Source organism: Wyeomyia smithii, chromosome 1 (assembly GCF_029784165.1).
Source record: "Wyeomyia smithii strain HCP4-BCI-WySm-NY-G18 chromosome 1, ASM2978416v1, whole genome shotgun sequence".
NCBI lineage: Eukaryota > Metazoa > Arthropoda > Insecta > Diptera > Culicidae > Wyeomyia > Wyeomyia smithii.
The window spans coordinates 137,944,383-137,970,245 of NC_073694.1; the positions used below are offsets into that span (position 1 = coordinate 137,944,383).

General features: G+C 41.8%; 3 protein-coding genes across 3 annotated transcripts; 1 reads left to right on the forward strand and 2 right to left on the reverse strand.

Moving 5' to 3' along the window:
• Nucleotides 1–951: 951 nt before the first annotated feature.
• On the reverse strand, nt 952–2,868 carry LOC129733848 (facilitated trehalose transporter Tret1-like). Its single transcript, XM_055695392.1, has 4 exons — nt 2,831–2,868; nt 2,632–2,734; nt 2,154–2,567; nt 952–2,086 (listed from the first exon to the last, which is right to left on the reverse strand). The coding sequence occupies exons 2-4, from the start codon at nt 2,678–2,680 to the stop codon at nt 1,149–1,151; spliced, it is 1,401 nt and encodes a 466-aa protein (XP_055551367.1). The 5' UTR covers nt 2,681–2,734; nt 2,831–2,868; the 3' UTR covers nt 952–1,148.
• Nucleotides 2,869–11,246: 8,378 nt separating this feature from the next.
• On the forward strand, nt 11,247–13,003 carry LOC129734090 (facilitated trehalose transporter Tret1-2 homolog). Its single transcript, XM_055695817.1, has 4 exons — nt 11,247–11,295; nt 11,392–11,494; nt 11,559–11,972; nt 12,040–13,003. The coding sequence occupies exons 2-4, from the start codon at nt 11,446–11,448 to the stop codon at nt 12,924–12,926; spliced, it is 1,350 nt and encodes a 449-aa protein (XP_055551792.1). The 5' UTR covers nt 11,247–11,295; nt 11,392–11,445; the 3' UTR covers nt 12,927–13,003.
• A 9,333-nt stretch (nt 13,004–22,336) lies between these two features.
• Nucleotides 22,337–24,568, reverse strand: LOC129717226 (uncharacterized). The gene is made up of 3 exons (XM_055667082.1): nt 24,474–24,568; nt 24,284–24,354; nt 22,337–24,219 (listed from the first exon to the last, which is right to left on the reverse strand). The coding sequence occupies exons 1-3, from the start codon at nt 24,566–24,568 to the stop codon at nt 22,337–22,339; spliced, it is 2,049 nt and encodes a 682-aa protein (XP_055523057.1).
• Nucleotides 24,569–25,863: the final 1,295 nt, after the last annotated feature.

Consider the following 25,863-nt stretch of genomic DNA (forward strand, 5'->3'; position numbering starts at 1 on the left):
ACCAAAAACAAACTTGTATCATATATTTGAAAGAATTTAATGGTATTTGCATGTATATGTGTTAATGTATGTTCATATGTGTGTGAATGATATATTTTAAATGTTTGATATAGTTGTGCTGTTGGCTTACAAAAATTTGTTGTTTAGAATGAATAATAAATCCAGCAGAAATTATCAAGGTGTATTTTTTAAGTGTTGGTGTAAATCTATTTCAATAAATAATAAGTTTGAATGAGAAAGGCTGGGTCTCACCGCTAGGTGGATTAATTTAGGTTTTTGTTTTGTTTTGTATAGTTACCATTTTTTAAAATGGCTTTGACTCACTCCATATGTAACTTGTTGTTCATTGCTATGATTACATACTTCTATGGTTTAGCGCCAAACTCGAAAAAGTAGAAGCAACCGATAGGACCGATCGATTTTTAACGTTATGTTGCAAAACAATAGGTATCTTGTAGAATTCAAAATTAACGGGGTCTAACCTCTAAATCAGTACGACTTTTCTTTTTTTTATCAATTCATTGGCTACGTTTTGAACGGGTAGACCATAAAAAACCATACAAAATAACATTTTGGGTCATAGCGGGGGGCCTAGCGTAGTTTGTAATATCTCCGCCTCCGGCTGGTGGCTTGGGTTCGATCTCACCGCTAACACAGGTGTCGATGGTTGTGGGGTGGCGTGTTCACTCACAACCAACTTAACTGGTCTAAGATTGATGCTAGCCGACACCGGGAGATTTTCTTTGACGAAAAATCTATGGGATCACGCCTTCCATCACATGAGGAAGTAAAGCCGTTGGTGCTGGTCCGTTAATCAACGGGTCGTAAGTTAGGGTCCTGAGTGGAGTCGTCTCCCCGGGCGTCGGTGATTGGCACAACAACAGTGGCGGAACTAGACCGACGGAATATAAGCAAGAATAAAAACAACATTTTGGGTCTGCACAAATATTGCTCTTTTATAGATCACTTTCACAATTTAGTTTAACACTTATACCTATGTATTAAACGAAAATTTTGTTTCTATATCGGTGTTTTGGATATACCTTCGCAAACGAAAAACAGCTTTATATGAAATGCTTTTCATTTATTCATGAACATTATCGTTAATCTATAGAAACAATTCTATTGGATGAAAAAAAAAAAACATTCTAAAGTGCTTCCTTCGTAGATTTTCCACCGAGTCGTTGCTGTATTTCTTCAAGACTCAGCCCTTTCGTTTCGATGACGAATAACCATGTAAAAATGAATGCAGCTACACAAACCAGTGCAAAAATCCAAAACGCCCATTCGAATCCGATAGATTCGCTGATCAACAGGAAGAAGCGTAGCGCTAGGAAGTCCAGTATCCACGTAACGGAGACGTTTATCGTACTGCCGAGAGCTTTCACGTCATAGGCGAAGATTTCTGACGCAATTGCCCACGGTACTGGACCAAAACCAAAATTGTAAATAGCGATGAATCCGATCATTCCGGTCAGTGGAATCCAGCTGATGTGTTCTGTTGGAATCGCCATTGGTTCCATGACAAAGTATACCCCAAGCAGAGCTAGCGATATTGATAATCCTACCGCAGAATACATTAACACCGGTTTACGGCCAACAAGGTCAACGAAGAATGGTGTCACGATGCAACAGATCACTTGCACGATACCAATGATAATGGTTGAGATATCCGGAGAAAGAGAGATTCGAGCCTTAGCAAAAATCAACTCGCTATTGGATAATATGCAGTCTATTCCAGTCCACTGTTGAAATGACAGCAAACAAAAACTGATGAGGATGGCTTTCTGATTCGCTCGGTAAGTAAAGAGCTTTCGAAAAGCGTTTTCCTGTTGCAGATTCTCCTCTTGACGAATATACCGCTCTACCGCATTTATGTCTGGTTGGATTTCCTCTGCCGTAGCGTCACGAAGGTACATCAGTGAATGAAGAGCTTTTTCGTGCTGGCCTTTAGAGATTAGATAGTGCGGAGTTTCCGGCATATAAACAAAGCAAATTCCAAACGCGATAGGGACGGCGCAGCATATCCACTGGAATGCGTAATAACCGACATAAGGACCGATGCAATAAACGTACAAAATACCAACTGAAACCGTAGGATAAAACCATTTGAAATGTGCTGTGTGTGTATGTGATTTCTTATCGAAAGGTACCTGTTTGACCAATTTGCAAAAAAGAACCTAATATTCCTCGGTATTTGTCACTGGCGATTTCACCTATATATATCGTTAGGGTGATCAAAATGTACCCATTGCCGAACCCTAGCACAAACCGGGCAGCTATCATTAGGGGTACCGACTTCGCAAGTAGCAACATGCTCCAGCCAGCAATATGGATAACACTGCTAAACAGATGAGCGGGTTTTCTGCCTACACGATCGGAAACATATCCCGCAACAAAAGGCCCAAAAAATCCTCCAATTGCTAGTACCGAGTTTATCCAAGATTGCTCACTTTCGACTATCACATAACCGATGGGATTTTCCACGAGGGTCTCTTCCGTAAGCTTTTGAAACATTGGTGATGGCCATCCTAGAGCCAACCCCATTGCGATTCCCGAAATACTGGCTAAAATAAGACTAACCGTTAGTAAACACAAGTAGCCAAATAATGTGAAAAACTAGAGGCTAACCAACAGCTGCCACCAGGAATTCACGAAACGTAGCCTTCGCTCGATGCATCCTATCGCTACAAAGGGGTATTATAAAATCGGATGCATGCCATTCAAATTGACACTATAGAATAGTAAGTTCATCAGATAAAGAGTTGGTAAATAATTGTGCCGATAGTCGGACGCAAATAGTGTACAATGTGTGCAACGTCACTCATACCTTAGTTCCAAACAACTATTTTTTTGCTATCTCAAGTGTATAAACAAAATAAAATTGAAGGAAATTTAGCGGAAATAGAATAACAACATACAGGAAGATGGCCTGCTCCGTTTTGTACATTCCCTATGAAAAATCCAAACTAATGTGGAACCATGCAGAGAATAATTATTTTGGGAAATTCGGAATAGTATTTGGGAAATTCGGAATGAGAAAATCCTCGTCTTTGAATTTGCTTTAATGTAGGGGAAAGTAGGTAAAGACGGACACCCTAAGGTTTAATCTGATTAATTACCTAGGTATTGCTATTTAGATCGCAGTAGTCATACAAATTGAAACTTAAGGTCATTCGTTTTCATAATCATTTTTGGTATTAGTGAACTTCCTCCAAGTTTTATGTGTTTTGGGTTTTCAAAAATAAGACTACAAATTGCTGTTTTTTGACATGGTTGGGAAAGACGGACACTTTGGGGTGGGTAAGATGGACACTACGGAGGTAAAGGTGGAGTAAGTTAAGTATTCTTTTGATTTATGTGTTAAATGATGGCCATACATTACTCTACGTTATTAGAGTCCATCTATACATCACGTGAACAGTTTGAGAGGATGGGTTTCGATGAAGGCGAAAATTCTCCGCCTATTTGGCCTGTTCTAACTGCTAAGTGATTAATATCTGCTGGTTTCTCTCGCGGATGTACTTTGTGGACATCTGTAGTACACAACAGATGCTATATGTGAAAATTGTTGGAAAATCCATGTCCATCTTTCCCTACCTTAGTGTGTCCGTCTTGCCCGACCTGGTTGTAAATTTCTCAAACGATCGTAGCTCTTAATCGGAACATCGAAAATCTGCTGGATTTTCACTAGAAAACCGAGGAAAGACTAATTTATCACTTTACTATTGTGAACAAATGAAAACACGTAAGTTTCACGAGTTTTTCACTATTTTCCGTGGAATAAAAATTACATCAAATTGCGCGTTCAAGAAAATATTCTCTGTTTTACTCACAAATTTGACAGTTTGCTTGCTGAAAACCGATAATGCAACTCGAAAGCATTAACACACTATAAAGAAGTAAGAGGTATTCGCATCACTCAACTATCATAATACATTCTAGTTTGTGAAATATTAAAAGTGTCCCTCTTACCTGCAGTGTCCGTCTTTACCTACTTTCCCCTACCATTGCTTGTAATATATGATTAAGGTTGGTTCAGGTTTCGAAGCATGATCCGTTCGATAGTTGGTTGCTTGTTACAATCTACTGATTTATTCACACAATATGTTGATTTCCAAACAAACTGGCAAATGACTGGACACGTGTAACTCAAGACCTTAATGTGGCCATTCACTTCTGTCCAGCAACTCCTATCCCAACCTCCACGTGGTGCCGAACGGAATACGAGTAACCTTAGCGGAGATCGGGTACCAACCCTCGGTGGAAACTATGGTCGTATGCTGACTAGGAAGGGGGTCGTACGCGGCTGTATCCCCATATTAGGGGCGGCGTCAACAGCGTCTGACCAGGAGCGGGCGGCTGAATTATGGAATGCTGTATCCCACCATCTATACCTAAGATGGCAGCCCCATCAGCAGGATGTAGGTATCGCGACCCTGGTAAGGTAGCATACCGAAACCTTTCTTCAACCACGAACAACGAATTTAGAAATACGGAACGGATCAATCGGCAAAGACCTAGGCTAAGAACAGGGAAAAAGATTAAGGTAAACGATTGGAAGTTGGATACTTGGAACGTCCGATATCTCAATGAACCGGTGCGAACTGGCTTGCTTGCTCGAGAACTACAGCGGCAGGGAGTCGAAATCGCAGCGATTCAGGAGGTGGTCAAACTCCGGAGACCCTATTGCACGCACTTCTTTCCAGTACCACATCTACTACATTGGCAGCAAAGCAGCGGAACGGGGCGTCGGTTTCATAGTGATGGGAAATCAGAAAACAAGAGTCATCCGGTAGAGGCCCGTAGATGACCGTATATGCGTGTTGAGGATTAAGGACAAATTCTTTAACTACAGTTTAATCAACACCAACGCACCGAAAATGACAAATCCGATGAAGTCTAAGATGAGTTCTATCACAAGCTTGAGCGTATCAATGGCAAGTGCCCAAAACACGACGTAAAAGTCGTCATCGGAGACGCGAACGCACAGGTTGGGAGGGAGGAATTCTTCCGTCCGGTCATTGGAAGGCTCAGCCTCCACTCGTCAACCAATGAAAACGGCCTTAGGCTGATAAAAGTTGCCGCGGCTAGAGAAATGGCCATATGTAGCTCCTATTTTCCACGTTTGAATATTCGGAAACACACCCGAAGGCATCCAAATGGAGAAGCCTGCTTCCAGATCGATCACGTACTGATTGACGGTCGGCACTTTTCGGATGTTACTGATGTTAGGACTTTTCGGGGACCAAACATTGACTCTGATCATTATCTCGTCGTTTGTAAGATCCGCGCACGGTTGTCGAACGTGCTGAAATCTCGCACAGAGAGGACGAAGCGTTTCAACATTCAGCAGTTGAAAGCTGATGGCGTGGCAGCATAATACGCCAGAGAGCTGGTTCAACGTATCGCAGAACAGCAGGAGGAACGAGTGAAAGGCATAAATGGGCTGTGGAGCAGTATCCACGGCGCCATCGAAACGACTGCGAGAGAGGTGGTAGGACAACGCGTGGAAGACAGCGTAATGGCGGGTTCGATGCCGAGTTCCAGAGAGCGACAGATGAGAAGAACCGTGCCAGGAGCCGCATGCTCACTGCGGCTACGCGTCAGAACAGAGAGAGGTACAGAGGGGCAAGAGCTGTCGAAAATACAACCCACCGTCGGAAGAAGCGCGAGTACGAGGAGCAGGTGCTCGCCAGCGCAGAGGACAGCTATGCTCAAAACGACGTGCGGAGATTCTATAGAACTGTCAACAGAGTCAAAAGCAGGAATTTCCCTGTGCCGGTCATATGTAATGACAAGGACGGCAACCTGCGCACTGATAAACCGACGGTTGCAGCCAAGTGGAAGGAGAATTTTCAGGCGCTATTGAACGGTGAGGAGCCGGATGAGCAGAACAGGACCAGGATGACGATTATGATTGACGAACAAGCTGTGGAGCCACCAACACAGGTGGAGGTGAAAAAGGCGATTAGTGAGCAGAAAAACGGCAAGGCCACTGGGAAGGACGGTATCCCGGCCGAACTTCTTAAAGCGGCAAGCGAGCGGCTGTACTATGCGATTCACCAGAGAATACTAAGGATCTGGGCGGATGAACAAATGCCGAACGACTGCTTGGAAGGCCTCATAAGCCCTATCTATAAGAAGGGTCATCAATTGGATTGTGGCAACTACGACTCAGTGAAAAGAAACGAGCTGGGCAGATCAAGCTAGAACACGGTTTCCCTACGAAACTAATTAAGCTGAGTCGTATGACGCTGAAGGAATCGAAATCGTGCGTGCGGATAGCTGGAGAGACATCAGCCGCGTTCGTAACGTTGAATGGACTGAAGCAGAGGGATGCGCTCTCTAACTTACTGTTCAACATCAATATATATATATATATATATATATATATATATATATATATATATATATATATATATATATATATATATATATATATATATATATATATATATATATATCTGTGCTACGATATGTCTGAAGTGCAACTATAGACATGCGAACATCGGAATCTTTTTAGACAGTCAGGCCGCACTGCATGAATTTCCAGGTTAGTCTGGGAGTGCATTGCAACACTCAGGGAACTTTCCCGCCTCAACAAAGTTATGCTACTTGGGGAACCCGGATATTGTGGAATCGAGGGAACATGCCGACAGCATAGCAAGGAAAGGATCTGCTCAGCAATATATTGGACCGGAAACGTTTCTGTGTACCTCCATATCCGCCTTTAAAGGCGAACTTAGTACATGGGAAAAGCAGGTTTGTAGACAAGCTAAACAGTTTATCCACTCAACCTTGTGGTTACCGAAGAGCTACTAAGTTTAACTCGTAGTGAAACACGCATCGTCACGGGGCTCCTCACCGGACACTGTCCCGCTTTTTATCATTAAAAGAAAATCAGCAAAGTCCCAAGCGACAGTTGCCGCTTCTGCAACGCTGAACCTGAGAGCTCAGCGAATTTGCTTTGCTTTTGCGGAGCTCTTGTGTCGTCAAGGTTCAACTTCTTCGGAAGTCTCAACTCCATACCTGGTATGGAGCACCAATCCCAAACGGTCACTGGTTCCATCAACCATGTTGTTCTGAATTCTGAACATACCAAGGAATTGTGTTGTTCGATGCCGGTCCTAGCTGGTGGATACTTTTCATAAGTCCACCATAGTTTGCGATACCGGTTGCAAACATTGACAAGTCCTTCTCCTCGGTTCAGAGTAAACAAATCGAGTTACAATACCAATCAAAACCGTACTGCCTTTTTTCGATTTTTCTGATCAATAGTTCTGCGTTAAGTTGCACATTCGACGAAAGAGAAACTCATTAACGAATTAGAGATGTCCTGCTTCTTCTGTCTTGGGCAGCCATTCTCCAGTCTCTTCGTACACCAGCGGGTCGTGCATCTTCTTCCACCGCGCACATCCACCTTGTGCTAGGCCTACCACGGAGTCGACGGCCTCTTCCTGGTTCTCTACTGAAAATAGTTTTGGCGGCTCTTTCGTCAGGCATTCTGGCTAAATGTACAGCCCACTGAAGCCTGCCCCGCTGTATTACCTTCACTACATCAGCAAGTTTGTATACCTGGTACAGATAATGACAAGTCCCAATCTCGCTGCTTCCCTCTTAAAAGGTACGAAGGCCTCTCCCACGGCCTTACGGTTGATACCGATGATATCGATGTCGTCCGCAAGTATGTGAGATTTCGTGATGATCGTAACATTTCTTCCCACGTTTGCTTTTCGTACTGCGCCTTCAAGAGCGATGTTGAACAGTAAGTTAGAGAGCGCATCCCTCTGCTTCAGTCCATTCAACGTTACGAACGCGGCTGATGTCTCGCCAGCTATCCGCACGCACGATTTCGATTCCTTCAGCGTCATACGACTCAGCTTAATTAGTTTCGTAGGGAAACCGTGTTCTAGCATGATCTGCCCAGCTCGTTTCTTTTCACTGAGTCGTAGTTGCCACAATCCAATTGATGACCCTTCTTATAGATAGGGCTTATGAGGCCTTCCAAGCAGTCGTTCGGCATTTGTTCATCCGCCCAGATCCTTAGTATTCGCTGGTGAATCGCATAGTACAGCCGCTCGCTTGCCGCTTTAAGAAGTTCGGCCGGGATACCGTCCTTCCCAGTGGCCTTGCCGTTTTTCTGCTCACTAATCGCCTTTTTCACCTCCACCTGTGTTGGTGGCTCCACAGCTTGTTCGTCAATCATAATCGTCATCCTGGTCCTGTTCTGCTCATCCGGCTCCTCACCGTTCAATAGCGCCTGAAAATTCTCCTTCCACTTGGCTGCAACCGTCGGTTTATCAGTGCGCAGGTTGCCGTCCTTGTCATTACACATGACCGGCACAGGGAAATTCCTGCTTTTGACTCTGTTGACAGTTCTATAGAATCTCCGCACGTCGTTTTGAGCATAGCTGTCCTCTGCGCTGGCGAGCACCTGCTCCTCGTACTCGCGCTTCTTCCGACGGTGGGTTGTATTTTCGACAGCTCTTGCCCCTCTGTACCTCTCTCTGTTCTGACGCGTAGCCGCAGTGAGCATGCGGCTCCTGGCACGGTTCTTCTCATCTGTCGCTCTCTGGAACTCGGCATCGAACCCGCCATTACGCTGTCTTCCACGCGTCGTCCTACCACCTCTCTCGCAGTCGTTTCGATGGCACCGTGGATACTGCTCCACAGCCCATTTATGCCTTTCACTCGTTCCTCCTGCTGTTCTGCGATACGTTGAACCAGCTCTCTGGCGTATTATGCTGCCACGCCATCAGCTTTCAACTGCTGAATGTTGAAACGCTTCGTCCTCTCTGTGCGAGATTTCAGCACGTTCGACAACCGTGCGCGGATCTTACAAACGACGAGATAATGATCAGAGTCAATGTTTGGTCCCCGAAAAGTCCTAACATCAGTAACATCCGAAAAGTGCCGACCGTCAATCAGTACGTGATCGATCTGGAAGCAGGCTTCTCCATTTGGATGCCTCCAGGTGTGTTTCCGAATATTCAAACGTGGAAAATAGGAGCTACATATGGCCATTTCTCTAGCCGCGGCAACTTTTATCAGCCTAAGGCCGTTTTCATTGGTTGACGAGTGGAGGCTGAGCCTTCCAATGACCGGACGGAAGAATTCCTCCCTCCCAACCTGTGCGTTCGCGTCTCCGATGACGACTTTTACGTCGTGTTTTGGGCACTTGCCATTGATACGCTCAAGCTTGTGATAGAACTCATCTTAGACTTCATCGGATTTGTCATTTTCGGTGCGTTGGTGTTGATTAAACTGTAGTTAAAGAATTTGTCCTTAATCCTCAACACGCATATACGGTAATCTACGGGCCTCTACCGGATGACTCTTGTTTTCTGATTTCCCATCACTATGAAACCGACGCCCCGTTCCGCTGCTTTGCTGCCAATGTAGTAGATGTGGTACTGGAAAGAAGTGCGTGCAATAGGGTCTCCGGAGTTTGACCACCTCCTGAATCGCTGCGATTTCGACTCCCTGCCGCTGTAGTTCTCGAGCAAGCAAGCCAGTTCGCACCGGTTCATTGAGATATCGGACGTTCCAAGTATCCAACTTCCAATCGTTTACCTTAATCTTTTTCCCTGTTCTTAGCCTAGGTCTTTGCCGATTGATCCGTTCCGTATTTCTAAATTCGTTGTTCGTGGTTGAAGAAAGGTTTCGGTATGCTACCTTACCAGGGTCGCGATACCTACATCCTGCTGATGGGGCTGCCATCTTAGGTGTAGATGGTGGGATACAGCATTCCATAATTCAGCCGCCCGCTCCTGGTCAGACGCTGTTGACGCCGCCCCTAATATGGGAATAGAGCCGCGTACGACCCCCTTCCTAGTCAGCATACGACCATAGTTTCCACCGAGGGTTGGTACCCGATCTCCGCTAAGGTTACTCGTATTCCGTTCGGCACCACGTGGAGGTTGGGATAGGAGTTGCTGGACAGAAGTGAATGGCCACATTAAGGTCTTGAGTTACACGTGTCCAGTCATTTGCCAGTTTGTTTGGAAATCAACATATTGTGTGAATAAATCAGTAGATTGTAACAAGCAACCAACTATCGAACGGATCATGCTTCGAAACCTGAACCAACCTTAATCATATATTACAAGCAATGGTAGGGGAAAGTAGGTAAAGACGGACACTGCAGGTAAGAGGGACACTTTTAATATTTCACAAACTAGAATGTATTATGATAGTTGAGTGATGCGAATACCTCTTACTTCTTTATAGTGTGTTGATGCTTTTGAGTTGCATTATCGGTTTTCAGCAAGCAAACTGTCAAATTTGTGAGTAAAACAGAGAATATTTTCTTGAACGCGCAATTTGATGTAATTTTTATTCCACGGAAAATAGTGAAAAACTCGTGAAACTTACGTGTTTTCATTTGTTCACAATAGTAAAGTGATAAATTAGTCTTTCCTCGGTTTTCTAGTGAAAATCCAGCAGATTTTCGATGTTCCGATTAAGAGCTACGATCGTTTGAGAAATTTACAACCAGGTCGGGCAAGACGGACACACTAAGGTAGGGAAAGATAGACATGGATTTTCCAACAATTTTCACATATAGCATCTGTTGTGTACTACAGATGTTCACAAAGTACATCCGCGAGAGAAACCAGCAGATATTAATCACTTAGCAGTTAGAACAGGCCAAATAGGCGGAGAATTTTCGCCTTCATCGAAACCCATCCTCTCAAACTGTTCACGTGATGTATAGATGGACTCTAATAACGTAGAGTAATGTATGGCCATCATTTAACACATAAATCAAAAGAATACTTAACTTACTCCACCTTTACCTCCGTAGTGTCCATCTTACCCACCCCAAAGTGTCCGTCTTTCCCAACCATGTCAAAAAACAGCAATTTGTAGTCTTATTTTTGAAAACCCAAAACACATAAAACTTGGAGGAAGTTCACTAATACCAAAAATGATTATGAAAACGAATGACCTTAAGTTTCAATTTGTATGACTACTGCGATCTAAATAGCAATACCTAGGTAATTAATTAGATTAAACCTTAGGGTGTCCGTCTTTACCTACTTTCCCCTACATTAAAGCAAATTCAAAGACGAGGATTTTCTCATTCCGAATTTCCCAAATACTATTCCGAATTTCCCAAAATAATTATTCTCTGCATGGTTCCACATTAGTTTGGATTTTTCATAGGGAATGTACAAAACGGAGCAGGCCATCTTCCTGTATGTTGTTATTCTATTTCCGCTAAGTTTCCTTCAATTTTATTTTGTTTATACACTTGAGATAGCAAAAAAATAGTTGTTTGGAACTAAGGTATGAGTGACGTTGCACACATTGTACACTATTTGCGTCCGACTATCGGCACAATTATTTACCAACTCTTTATCTGATGAACTTACTATTCTATAGTGTCAATTTGAATGGCATGCATCCGATTTTATAATACCCCTTTGTAGCGATAGGATGCATCGAGCGAAGGCTACGTTTCGTGAATTCCTGGTGGCAGCTGTTGGTTAGCCTCTAGTTTTTCACATTATTTGGCTACTTGTGTTTACTAACGGTTAGTCTTATTTTAGCCAGTATTTCGGGAATCGCAATGGGGTTGGCTCTAGGATGGCCATCACCAATGTTTCAAAAGCTTACGGAAGAGACCCTCGTGGAAAATCCCATCGGTTATGTGATAGTCGAAAGTGAGCAATCTTGGATAAACTCGGTACTAGCAATTGGAGGATTTTTTGGGCCTTTTGTTGCGGGATATGTTTCCGATCGTGTAGGCAGAAAACCCGCTCATCTGTTGAGCAGTGTTATCCATATTGCTGGCTGGAGCATGTTGCTACTTGCGAAGTCGGTACCCCTAATGATAGCTGCCCGGTTTGTGCTAGGGTTCGGCAATGGGTACATTTTGATCACCCTAACGATATATATAGGTGAAATCGCCAGTGACGAATACCGAGGAATATTAGGTTCTTTTTTGCAAATTGGTCAAACAGGTACCTTTCGATAAGAAATCACATACACACACAGCACATTTCAAATGGTTTTATCCTACGGTTTCAGTTGGTATTTTGTACGTTTATTGCATCGGTCCTTATGTCGGTTATTACGCATTCCAGTGGATATGCTGCGCCGTCCCTATCGCGTTTGGAATTTGCTTTGTTTATATGCCGGAAACTCCGCACTATCTAATCTCTAAAGGCCAGCACGAAAAAGCTCTTCATTCACTGATGTACCTTCGTGACGCTACGCTGACGAATCTGCAACAGGAAAACGCTTTTCGAAAGCTCTTTACTTACCGAGCGAATCAGAAAGCCATCCTCATCAGTTTTTGTTTGCTGTCATTTCAACAGTGGACTGGAATAGACTGCATATTATCCAATAGCGAGTTGATTTTTGCTAAGGCTCGAATCTCTCTTTATCCGGATATCTCAACCATTATCATTGGTACCGTGCAAGTGATCTGTTGCATCGTGACACTATTCTTCGTTGACCTTGTTGGCCGTAAACCGGTGTTAATGTATTCTGCGGTAGGATTATCAATATCGCTAGCTCTGCTTGGGGTATACTTTGTCATGGAACCAATGGCGATTCCAACAGAACACATCAGCTGGATTCCACTGACCGGAATGATCGGATTCATCGCTATTTACAATTTTGGTTTTGGTCCAGTACCGTGGGCAATTGCGTCAGAAATCTTCGCCTATGACGTGAAAGCTCTCGGCAGTGCGATAAACGTCTCCGTTACGTGGATACTGGACTTCCTAGCGCTACGCTTCTTCCTGTTGATCAGCGAATCTATCGGATTCGAATGGGCGTTTTGGATTTTTGCACTGGTTTGTGTAGCTGCATTCATTTTTACATGGTTATTCGTCATCGAAACGAAAGGGCTGAGTCTTGAAGAAATACAGCAACGACTCGGTGGAAAATCTACGAAGGAAGCACTTTAGAATGTTTTTTTTTTCATCCAATAGAATTGTTTCTATAGATTAACGATGATGTTCATAAATAAATGAAAAGCATTTCATATAAAGCTGTTTTTCGTTTGCGAAGGTATATCCAAAACACCGATATAGAAACAAAATTTTCGTTTAATACATAGGTATAAGTGTTAAACTAAATTGTGAAAGTGATCTATAAAAGAGCAATATTTGTGCAGACCCAAAATGTTGTTTTTATTCTTGCTTATATTCCGTCGGTCTAGTTCCGCCACTGTTGTTGTGCCAATCACCGACGCCCGGGGAGACGACTCCACTCAGGACCCTAACTTACGACCCGTTGATTAACGGACCAGCACCAACGGCTTTACTTCCTCATGTGATGGAAGGCGTGATCCCATAGATTTTTCGTCAAAGAAAATCTCCCGGTGTCGGCTAGCATCAATCTTAGACCAGTTAAGTTGGTTGTGAGTGAACACGCCACCACACAACCATCGACACCTGTGTTAGCGGTGAGATCGAACCCAAGCCACTAGCCGGAGGCGGAGATATTACAAACTACGCTAGGCCCCCCGCTATGACCCAAAATGTTATTTTGTATGGTTTTTTATGGTCTACCCGTTCAAAATGTAGCCAATGAATTGATAAAAAAAAGAAAAGTCGTACTGATTTAGAGGTTAGACCCCGTTAATTTTGAATTCTACAAGATACCTATTGTTTTGCAACATAACGTTAAAAATCGATCGGTCCTATCGGTTGCTTCTACTTTTTCGAGTTTGGCGCTAAACCATAGAAGTATGTAATCATAGCAATGAACAACAAGTTACATATGGAGTGAGTCAAAGCCATTTTAAAAAATGGTAACTATACAAAACAAAACAAAAACCTAAATTAATCCACCTAGCGGTGAGACCCAGCCTTTCTCATTCAAACTTATTATTTATTGAAATAGATTCACACCAACACTTAAAAAATACACCTTGATAATTTCTGCTGGATTTATTATTCATTCTAAACAACAAATTTTTGTAAGCCAACAGCACAACTATATCAAACATTTAAAATATATCATTCACACACATATGAACATACATTAACACATATACATGCAAATACCATTAAATTCTTTCAAATATATGATACAAGTTTGTTTTTGGTCGTGGTGTAATCGATTTGTACTCATATACTGCGTATAAATATTTAGATTGTTTATGTCAACTTTAGTCAGTAGATTTCAAATAATGTATTATTAAATGTTGTTTCAAATACATAAACTTGAATGATCTTATCAGTGAAAATGAAATTCTTTAACGCAGTTGATATTACTGATCGTTTCTGAGGGGCATCCAATTAATGGGCCAGTGGCCAGAATCCGACCTCAAACCCCATTTTTAATCCAGATGCCCACATCTGGTTGCATGATAATCATAAAATCCAGCAAAAAATTGTCGAACAGCCCGATCTGGGTATTTCGATGGCTAGGATGGCGTCAGTTTCCGATCAACAGCCTAAAGTGACAAATATCATCCAATACGATTTGGGGTAACGGCATGATACCCGGAGGCCAGAAATCATCTCAGACGCCATTTTAAATTACTAGACAGTAGCTTACGGTTTCTGAAAACCAGTCTAAAGAAGACATACATTACGCAATGTGAGTTTTTCAGCACTCGGGATGATGCTCAGAGGCCAGGAATCAACTCCATACTTCATTTTGAAATCCGAATTTGCGACTTCCGGTTTCTGGAAAACATCTATCAATTACCTAATATAATCCAATGAAGGTATATCCACTCTTTGGATTTTAGAATATTGATGTTGCATTTGAAGGAATAATTGGAGCATAGTGTTTGAAATTTAACGTAATGTTTGTACTAATTAAATAGTTTTTCTATCATAATGACTCCTAATTTCGAACTTTGATCAAAGCAGCTGCTTTTTAACAGCCTTTGGGTTTTTTTTGTAAGTTTGTGGAACAACCTGTTCGTTTGACACTTGTTTTCTTAAAATAAGTCGTGAAATCTTTGAGAGAATAGACTTTCAATATTTTTACAATTTAACACATAATGGGTAAAATTAAAGTCCGATTACACTGGTCAACACAAGTGTGGCCCCGAAGGTCAAACTAAAAAACCTAAATTAATCCAGCTAGCGGTCAGACCCAGCCTTTCTCATTCAAACTTGTTATTTGTAAAAATAGATTTACATGAACGCTTCAATCCAATAAATGTATATTCACTCTTTAGGTTCTAAAAAATTGATGTTGTAGTCTATATACATATAAAAATGCAGTCCGATCTGTCTGTCTATCTGATCCATATAGGCTCGAAAACTACCGAACCGATCGACGTGAAAAATTGTATGTGGGGGTTTATGGTGCCGATAAAGGTTCCCATGATAGTTTGAGACCCCTCCTTTTTCTGGAAGGAAGGGTTCCATACAAATGAAACACAAATTTCTGCACATCTCGAGAGCTAATCAACTAAATGGAACCAAATTTGGGAGGCAAATGTTTTTAGTGGTAGAAAATATGTCCATAATGTTTTGACACCCCTCCTTCTTTTGGAAGGGAGGGGTGCCATACAAATGATTTCTGCACAAATTTCTGCACATCTCGAGAACCAACCAACTAAATGGAACCAAATTTGGCAGGTGAATGTTTTCAGAGGTAACAGATATGTGCATAATAGTTTGACTCCGTTCCCTTTCCTATAAGGGAGGGGTCCTATACAAATGAAACACAAATTTGAAACGCACAGCTCAAGAACCAATGAAGAAAATACAACCAAATTCGGTATGTGAATGTTTTTAGAGGTAACAAATATGTCCATAATGGTTCGACGCCCCTGCCTCTTCAGGAAGCACATGTTTCTACACAAATTTCTGTACGTCTCGCGAATAATCAACTAAATAGAACCATGATTTGGTAGGTAAATGTTTTTAGTGGTAAGAAATATGTTCCATAATCGACCTCAGGCAACATTTTGGATTGTAAGATGGCAACATCCGGTTTCTGGAAAACAGCCAAAAAAGGCCGATTTCCACCCAATATAATAATATCCAGATCTAGAATGATACACAGGAGCTAAAATCGATCACATATACCATTATGAATTCCAAAATGTCGACTTCCGGTTTCGGAAAACAGCGGAAACCAAATACCACCCAACATGGGTATTTCCGGAATCGTAATGATGCACTGGAGCCACAAATCGACTTCAGACAACATTTTGAATTGTAAGATGGCAACTTCCGGTTTCTGGAAAACAGCCTGAAGTGGACGATTCCCATTATATATGAGTATCTCCGGAACCAGAAAGCTGCTCAGAAGCTGAAAATTGATCACAGACACAATCTTGAATTTTAAGATGGTGACTTCCAGTGTCTGACAAACAGCCGGAAATGACCAAATACCATCCAATATGAATGTTTCTGGAACCAGAATTACGCCCAGATGACAGAAATTGATTTCACAGGCAAATTTAAAGTCCAAAATGACGACTTTCGGTGTCTGAAAAACAGCCCAAAGTGACCAAATACCACCCAATATGAGTATCTCCGGAGCCAGAATGTTGCAAGAAGCTAGAAATTGACCTCAGACACCATTATAAATTGTAGGATGGCAACTTCTGGTTTCTGAAAAACAGCCAAAAATGGCCGATTTCCGTCTAACATGAGTATCTCCGGATCAAGAATGATGCACCGCAGCTAAAATCAATCACAGACCCCATTTTAGATTTTAGGCTGGCGACTTCCGGTTCCTGGGAAACTGCCGAAAATGACCGAATAACACCCAATATGGGTGTTTCTTCAACCAGAATTACGCTCAGAGGCCAGAAATTATCTTAAATACCATTTTGAAATCCAAGATGGCGACTTCCGGTTTGTGAAAAACAGGCTTAAATAACAATTGAACCATTGACCTCAGGCACCATTTTGAATTGCCAAATGGCAACTTCTAAGAAATAGTCGAAAATGACCAAATAATACTCAACATGGATATTTCCGTAATCGAGATGATGCATAGAAAGCAAACATTGACCCTGGACATCATTTTGAATTTAAAGACGACCACTTTTAGTTTCTTAAAAACATCCAAAATAACTAAATTCATCTCAATATGGGTATTTCCGGTGTCAGATTGATGCCAGAAAATCTGCTGAAAATGACCGAATACCACCCAATATGAATATATTCAAAATTAAGGCGATGTACAGGAGCCAAAAGTCGAGGATGATGTCATTCCGATAAAAACAATCATTTCAAACGATTTGTTATTTGACTTTGATCATATTATAGGGCCGATTTGTCGTGCATTTGCAGACTTGAAACACATCGCAAGGAATCAATGAATTTGGAACGTTCAAATAGTACGACACCACCAGTTTTAAATAGTCTTTGAATTTCTTTTTTCCATAACTTTTGAGTTACACATCAAAGTGTTATTTAGATGAAGAAAAAAAATTGTTATGAAGCTTGATATTTGTAAGTTTGAGAGATGACTCGTTCGTATGACACTAGTTATATTCGGTTGTGTAGTTTCTGAGATAATGAAGTTTCGTGATTTTCACATTTCGGTACATTACAGACGAAATTACAGTTCGATTACAGTAGAATTCAATAGGGTGTTATGAGGCAGCTGGACTTATCATTTGACACTAATTTTGTGGAAATCGGGTCAGCCATCTCTGAGAAAAGTTAGTGAGTCCAAGTAGTATTCGGAATATGTTTCTTTTCATAGGATTTCACATTTTTAAACATAACAGGCAAAGTAATAGTCCGATTGCAGAACAAATCAATAGGGTCTTATGGGGCAACTAAACCTTCCATTTGACACTGATTTTATGAAAATCGGTTCAGCCATCTCTGAGAAACGTGAGTGAGATTAAACAGTCCTAAAAACACGTTTCTGTTCATAACTTTTGAACCACAAGTTCAATCTTCATAAAATTCAAAAGTTAAAGGTTTTTCAGGTAGCCCGTTCATCTGAAACCAGTTTTGTTCAAATCGGTTATGTGGTTTTAGAGATAATGATGTTTCATGATTTTTACATTTTGATACATAACCTCTAAACTAAAAATCCGATTACATTAAAATTTAATAGAGTCTTATGGGACAACAAGACCTTCCATTTGCAATTAATTTCATGAAAATCGGTCCAGCCATCTCTAAGAAAAGTAAGTGAGAATAAAAATCTGCACATACACACACACATACACACACACATACAGAAAATGCTCAGCTCGTCGAGCTGAGTCGAGTGATATATGCCATTCGGCCCTTCGGAGCACTTTTATATCTTCGGTTTTGCAAGTGATTGCTATACCTTTCTAGGAGAAAGGCAAAAAATTAAAAATTATAGCTTTTCCTGTGAATCTTTTTTTCTAGGGCAACTATTGTGAGCTTTAGAGCAGCATTTTTTTCGATTTTGTCAACCAGTATTATTATCAAATGTAATGGGTACCAATACAGCAACTAAACCTTCAATTTAAAACTAATATTGTTGAAATCAGTCATGCAAAACGAGTGAATTTAAAAAAGTTTTCTGAACACGTTGTTTTTCATAACGGTTTTGAAGACAGTCCGTTCATTTGATACCAATTTTGTTCAAATCGGTTGTGTAGTTTCTGAGATAATGGAGTTTTATAACTTTTACATTTTGATACATAACAGACAAAGTTACAGTCCGATTATAATAAAATTCAATAGGGTCCTATCAGGCAACTAGACCTCTCTATTGCAACTTATTTTGTGTAAATCGGTCCATCCATCTCTGACAAAATTGGGTGAGTTCAAGCAGTCTTAGAAACCTGTTTCTTGTCATAGCCTGATTTCCCATTATTACACATAACGGACAAAGGTAAAGTCCAATAACAATAAAATTCAAAAGGGTCTCATGGGGCAACAAGAACTTCCATATGACACTAATTTTATGAAAATCGGTCCAGCCATCTTTCAGAAAAGTGAGTGAGTTTGAACAGTCTTTGAAACACGTTTCTTCACATAACTTTTGAACCACATGTCCGATCCTTATAAAATTATTTTACAAATGGTTTGAAAAACAAGTCCGTTCTTTTGATACCAATTTTGTTCAAATCGGTTGTGTAGTTTCTGAGATAATGAAGTTTTGTGATTTTCACATTTTGATACATAACCTCGAAACTAAAAATCCGATTGCAATAAAATTCAATAGGGTCTTATGGGGCAACTAGACCTTTCATTTGCAATTAGTTTCATTAAAATCGGTCCAGCCATCTCTGAGAAAATTGAGTGAGATTGGGAGACCGTTACATACATACACACACACACACACACACACACACACACACACACACATACAGAAAATGTTCAGCTCGTCGAACTAAGTCGATTGATATACGAGATTCGACCCTTTGGAGCACTTTTATACCTTTGGTTTTTTCAGTGATTGCTATACCTTTCTAGGAGAAAGGCAAAAATTCCTATTTCTCTACAAGTTTTTGTGTTAGGTAGTACCTAATTTGGGTATTTTAGGCTGTTGAAAATCAATTTATATTTTTATGAACAAGAAAAAATAAAAAAAACCCGTATAGTATTAACGGTACAAATATTTTATTGAAAATATTTTTGTTTTTCCTTCATACTGTGTTATTAGTAATTTTGTGGGCGTAATCATTGACCATTTTATTTTCCAAAATCTTGTGGTCCCCGTGGTTCTGTGGTTAGCGATGTCGGTCGGCTAGCTCTCCCACACGGTTGTAATATCGGGTTCGATTCCCGATCGAGTCGAGGATCTTTTCGAGCTGGAAATTTTCTCGACTCAGCACTGGGGCACGGTGTGTCGTTGTACTTATCCTACACATGCAAAATGTGCCAAAAACAATATCGATAACGAATTCTCTCAACTAATCTAGTTGATCGAGACCGCTATTAGCCCCAAGGCTAAGCGTGCGATATTGTTTTTTATTTTCAAAAATACAAATTTTTATTTTTGAAATTGATTTACTACTGTTGCAAGAAATGACCTATTGCATTCAATAATATTCGACTTGTGTTAAGAAATCATTAGAGTCATTAGAGATTTGTACATTCTCTGACAAGCACAATCACTATTAAATTCTTAACGTCAAACGGAATTGCTTTTTTCAACTTGCAAGTTAATCATATTATCTCAATGACCTTAAATATAGTGGATCACCCTGACGAAAAGTTAATCTTTCTTTTGATACAAATTGGAATTTACAAATGTTTCAAATATTGTTAGCTGGATAAGATGTTTCCCGATGGAAGTTTTGTGGAAATTCCTCCGAGTTTTCGCATTAATTCAGGTAATCTGACCAGTGGTCCACTAAAGGACGTTGTCCATCCAAGGTAGTTATGCCTTCAGCAAACCGGATTCATTTAACAAGGAACATTTGTAAGTAAGAATAGAGGCAGATCTGCTTTCCAGAATGTAATTCATGATATTCCCGTCCAATTTGGGGTTGCTCGGTAAGCTTTTTGACCATTTGTATAGCAGGGTAGAACTGTCATGGATGGACCGTTTTCCTTTAGTTGACCACCCGTTGGAATCATTTTAATTTAATCTTGATAAAAATCGGAATTTATAGAAGTTTCTCGTGATTCTGAAGCAGATTAGATAAAAAAGATGTTTCCGGATGAAAGTGTTCTGGAAATCTCTTTTCGTTGGGTAAAATTACCATGGATGGACCACCACTCAGAATAACTCAATTGATCGACAAGATTTATAGTACCCCAAAAATCAGTAACCCAGCGATTGCTCAGTATCTCGAAAAAGGACTTGTGTGCCTTCAGTGGCCATGTAACGGGCATTACAAGATTACAAGACAATAATCCCCAGCCTGTCGCTTTTGTAAAATTACAAGATGATGCCTGTCGCTTTTGTAACTTGAATCGAGAAACCTCAGAACATTTACTATGTGACTGTGGAGTACTCTTTCAAAAGAGGAAGCAATTCTTTGATTTCGTGTATTTCGTGTATTTCGTGTATTTGGTCTATTCACCAACAGGCGAGCAAGTGCCCCAATGGTGTAACTTAAAGCTAACAATAAAAAAAATATCTTTAGAGAGTCAATACATATAAAGAAACGGGAATACAACAATATGACATTACAACTAGTCAGATCTTAAAAAATATAAACGATATCGCCGACGAAGAAGCGTTCGAGATGAATTGAAGTCGAATAAAGCGGATACTCTATTAAATAATCTTTGGAGACCAACTATTGCGCCAAAAATGCTGTAGTTAGTTCGTTGAGCAGGTAATCGCAGCATCGAGTTGTTTCGCAGAGCACGAGGTTGCACGTTTATATTCACTTGTTCCAAAAGAGCGGGGCAGTCTATGCGGCCTTGCAAAAGGTCTGTGGTAAACAACGCCCTGGCCGTGTCTCTACGGACAGACAAAGGCTCCAAACGTATTAGTAAGCAGCGACTTTCATAGCTTGGTAGGCGGAACCGATCCGTCCATGGCAGTTTACGAAGAGCAAATCTCAAAAAGCGCCGTTGAACTGATTCTATTCTTTCCGCGCCATTGTTGTAATGAGGGGTCCAGACAACCGAGCAGTACTCTAATATAGAGCGAGATATTGCGCAATACAACGACTTGAGGCAGTAAATATCTGTAAATTCCTTAGCGGTCCTGAAGATGAATCCCAGAACTCTTGAGGCTTTGTCGATGGTAAACGAAATGTGAGGCTTGAATGTTAGCTGGGAATCCATAATAACCCCCAAGTCTTTAACTTGGTTTACGCGCTCGATTTCAGTTCCTAGCAAAGCGTATTTGTAATGTAAGGTCTGTTTTTTCCTCGAAAATGATATAATCGAGCATTTAGATGGATTAACGTCCATACGGTTCTGATGGCACCAATCGGCAAAAATATCTAGCTGACGTTGAAGGAAGTGGCAGTCTTCAATTGTGTGAACTTCAAGATAGAGTTTGAGATCATCCGCCTAAGACAACCGTGGTCCTTTAATAACTAGGTTCACGTCATTAAAATAGAGCAGGAAGATGAGTGGTTCTAGGTGACTTCCCTGCGGTATTCCAGACGTAGCGTCAAAATAATAGGATTTGCAATCCCCAATAGCAACGGTTAGACGGCGACCGGTAAGGTACGATTGGAACCATAGTAACAGATTCCCATTGATTCCAAGATTGTCAAGTTTTGCGACGGCTATGCGATGGTTCAGTTTATCGAAGGCAGCTGTCAAGTCAGTGTAAATGACATCCGTCTGAGCACGTTTCACCATACTGTCACTGATGTACGAAGTGAGACAAAGCAAATTAGTAGCGGTGGAGCGACCGGCTGTGAATCCATGTTGGTCAGTGCTTATGAAAGCTTTACAGTGAGCGAGCAAAGGCTCCATGATGACAAGTTCGAACAGTTTTGCGACAGCACAGAGTGAGGTGATGCCACGATAATTGCTCACATCGTGTTTTTTCCCTTCTTGTGTACTGGAAACATGTAAGCAAATTTCCAGCATGACGGGAAAATACCGGAAGTGACAGATAGCTGGAAGACATGCTGAAGCGGAGAAATCAGGTTAGCAATCTGCGTTTTCAGAAACTTCGACGGAATCCCGTCAGGACCCGGGTTTAGGGATGATTTAAGTTTGCTGCAGGCTCTGGAAATCATTGTCGCGTCTAAATGAATGGTGCTCAAAGCTTGACCGGATCGTGGGGTATTACTGGCGGCACGTTCAACGTGGTGATCGCTTAGTGTCTCATCAGTGAACACACTGGCGAATTTCTTTGAGAAAAGCTGACAGATGTCTTGCGAGGTGGTTGCCTCCTTACCGTTAAATGTCATAGAGGATGGTATTCCTTCTTCATGTCGCTGTTGATTGACGAACTTCCAAAACTGCTTGGGATGAGACTTGAGCTTCCTCTGTAGATCTTGTTGATAACGAAGAAAGCATCGTTTCGCAACACTTTTGTATGTGTGGTTGATTCTCACATAATGGCGTTTTAGGGATAGTGAACGGTGCTTAGTGAATTTCTTCAAGGCAGCTCTCTTTTCAGATTTCAGCTGTCGAAGTTCTCTCGTTAGCCACGGCTGTCGGGGCGCGGGATGTTGGATCTTCTTTGGAACGTATCGGTCGATGGCATAGGCCAATACGTTGGAGAGAGTTTGAGCGGCGTTTTCGGCATTGACGGAGTCTAGAATAGAGTTCCAGTCGAGCTCGGAGAAAAACTCGGCGATACTCTGGTGGTCGGCAATGCGGAAGTCGTAAGATACGGTAGCGGATGCAGTGTCAAGATCACGTTTCAGATCGGCATTAATGGTTACTAATAAAGGTGGGTGGTGGGGGACTATTTTTACTAATGGAGCAGGGGCTTCGCACAAATATGGGGCCGTATCCTGGGCGCTCACAAAGCAGAGGTCTAAGATGCGGTTGTTCTGGTTAGTAATATGATTGATTTGGGTGAGTGTGGCTGAGCTATAACAATCCAAAAGTGAAGCAGCGTTCGGATGGATACTCGAGTGATCCAAGTCCGGAAAGAAAAACCCGTCTCGATATTCTCTCCATGAAATCCGAGGAAGATTAAAATCGCCGAACACCATAACTTCGTCTGTTGCTTTTGCGGTTTCCAGTACTGAGAAGACTGAACGGCAGTGGGCAACAATCAATTCACGCTCGTGGACTCGATCCGGAGGTATGTATAAAGCGCAGAGAAATAGCTTACGATCGCCCAATTTGATCGCTGTCCAAACCTGTTTCAGGCTCAAATAGGCGTCATCCTCTAATGTTCTAGCTTGAAATTTAGAATTGACAGCCACGAGAACGCCCCCACCAGTAGATTTACGACTATTTTCGGCGTTCCTATCACAACGGAAAACCTCGTAGTTATTTCCGAACACCTGACGAGAAAGTGTGCGCGAATCCAGCCAAGTCTCCGTAAGAACTATGATATCATAGCAAAGATCCGAGACAGCAACGCGGATATCATCGACAACGCTGTTCATACCGCCGATGTTCTGGTAGTACACGTTGACCTCCTGGTGGCGGGTAGAGAGCAGGCAGCTTGTTGATCGTATTGTTGATGTGCAGCTCGAAGTGCTGGGAGTGCAGCTAGAATGCGAAGCGGTATCAGGCATCGAGTGTGATGAATCAAAGTTAAACTCGCCTGCTGAAGTCGGTTGGAAGACCCCCAATCCCCGTCTGCCGTCAGGACCGAGACGACTGTGATGAGCGCTGGCTGCAATAGGCGCGACTGGAGGCAGAGGAACCGGGGGCTTCCATGTTGCTTTCCACAGTGCGTCCCGGTTGCAGCTGCATTCCAAGATTAGAGGGCTCGGTTTCAGCGCTGTAATTTAAAATAACATCGGAAAGCAAAAAGCAATCGAAACACGCTTGTGTCGAATACTTGCCAGAGATAACAGACTGGAAGGTCCCCTCTATTCCTCTGAGTTCGGTACCGGGACGGCTCTGTTGGCAGGAACTTTGATGAAAAACGGAGAGATTGTCAATTCTTGGAGAAGGTAGAACCGAAACAGAGTCAGAGGGGACTTCCATTGAACCTTGTTGCGTGCATCCCGGTATATCCAAGTAAGTTGTTACCTGGACATCGAAGATGGTGGATCGGTTCCTGTGGCATCTGCGGGTTGGATAGGTGAATTCAATGGTTCCTTCGGAGTAATCTGTTGTTGTCTCATTCGGTAGAGCGGTTGTGAGGGAGTGTTCCGAGTTTAGCACAGATTCGTCATGGGCGTTGCTGGAGACGGAACTTGGGATAGCAAGAGCGGTGTCGTTGTTTTTTTGGTTTTCAGCGGTGCGCGAAATTTTGGTGCTTTAAAATCCTCGAATTCGCGAAAGAGAGTACCCTCCGGCCATGTTTCTGGATCCAGTGCCTTGGCCTTTAGGGAAGGATCAACTCCAATTTTAAAGGACACGAACGTAAGGGTGCTAATGTCCTTGTCCTTCGGGACGAGTTTGACAACGACAGGGTCGTCGTCGGTCTCGAGATAGGCCTTCGCTATTGTTAACATAGATTCCGAAGAGAAATCAGGCCGAATCCTTGATATATACAGCCAGAGTTTATCTTCGATGTTATTGGTAGCGGGTGCTACAACAAAGCTGTTCAGATAAATACTTCTTACAACCATTAGATATATGGATATGGATGACTTCTCCCAAAAAGGTAGTGAACTTTATTCGTTCAATAATACTTTTTTGGGACGATGCCCATTTTCAGCAAGTGGAAACCGTTTGCAATTAATCCAAATTTGTACATTAATACCCGAGTGTGTTAATATATGTTGTTTGTCAGTTGTTAGGAGTTGTTTTTATTTAAATTTTTTTTTGTGGCGACAACCGACATATTCGCCACTGCATGTTTGTTTCAATAAGTTTTAATGTGTAGTTTTCAGGATAATTCTTCTGATTCCGATGGAAATCAAAAAGAAATAGACTGTTTCCGAAGGTCTTGCTCAAACGACTCTTTTCGAGTCATTCTTGATGCGGTAAAGACCAACCTGAGCGTCCAGAGTTGTCCAGTTGTTTTAGTATTTGGAGGAAGTAGGTTAATTTGGCGGAAAGGTTCAATGCAGCACATAGTACAGTTCGTCGAATCTATGTGCGTGAAACATTACGGTCGTATCATGCCAGCAAACAACCCAACAGGACGCAGAAAGAGAACCTGGTTGCCAAAACCCAAGCATATACGATATACGATGAAAATATGTCAAAATGGGAATGCTCCAGGTAGGTTCAAATTAGTTTTCGCGGATAAATACGCCCGCAAGCTGATGATTTGGCAAGCCATCTGTGGCTGTGGAAAGAAAACAAAAGTTTTCATCACTGGAGCAACCATGAATGGACAAGTTTACAAGAAGAAGTGTCTTCAGAAGATAGTTTTACCGTTCATCCATTCACACGAAGGTCCCGCGAAGTTCTGGTCCGATATAACTAGCTGCCACTACGCCCGGGATGTATTGGAATGGTACGAGCA

Excerpts from the sequence above, each read along its gene's own strand:
- LOC129733848 (XM_055695392.1), bottom strand. The coding sequence starts at position 2,680 with ATGCATCGAGCGAAGGCTACGTTTCGTGAATTCCTGGTGGCAGCTGTT. Across the intron at positions 2,568-2,631 it reads ATTCCTGGTGGCAGCTGTTG|CCAGTATTTCGGGAATCGCA; the intron begins GTTAGCCTCTAG and ends GTCTTATTTTAG. Across the intron at positions 2,087-2,153 it reads TTTGCAAATTGGTCAAACAG|TTGGTATTTTGTACGTTTAT; the intron begins GTACCTTTCGAT and ends CTACGGTTTCAG.
- LOC129734090 (XM_055695817.1), top strand. The coding sequence starts at position 11,446 with ATGCATCGAGCGAAGGCTACGTTTCGTGAATTCCTGGTGGCAGCTGTT. Across the intron at positions 11,495-11,558 it reads ATTCCTGGTGGCAGCTGTTG|CCAGTATTTCGGGAATCGCA; the intron begins GTTAGCCTCTAG and ends GTCTTATTTTAG. Across the intron at positions 11,973-12,039 it reads TTTGCAAATTGGTCAAACAG|TTGGTATTTTGTACGTTTAT; the intron begins GTACCTTTCGAT and ends CTACGGTTTCAG.
- LOC129717226 (XM_055667082.1), bottom strand. The coding sequence starts at position 24,568 with ATGAGACAACAACAGATTACTCCGAAGGAACCATTGAATTCACCTATC. Across the intron at positions 24,355-24,473 it reads CCACCATCTTCGATGTCCAG|TTCCTGCCAACAGAGCCGTC; the intron begins GTAACAACTTAC and ends TTTTCATCAAAG. Across the intron at positions 24,220-24,283 it reads CTTCCAGTCTGTTATCTCTG|CGCTGAAACCGAGCCCTCTA; the intron begins GCAAGTATTCGA and ends TTTAAATTACAG.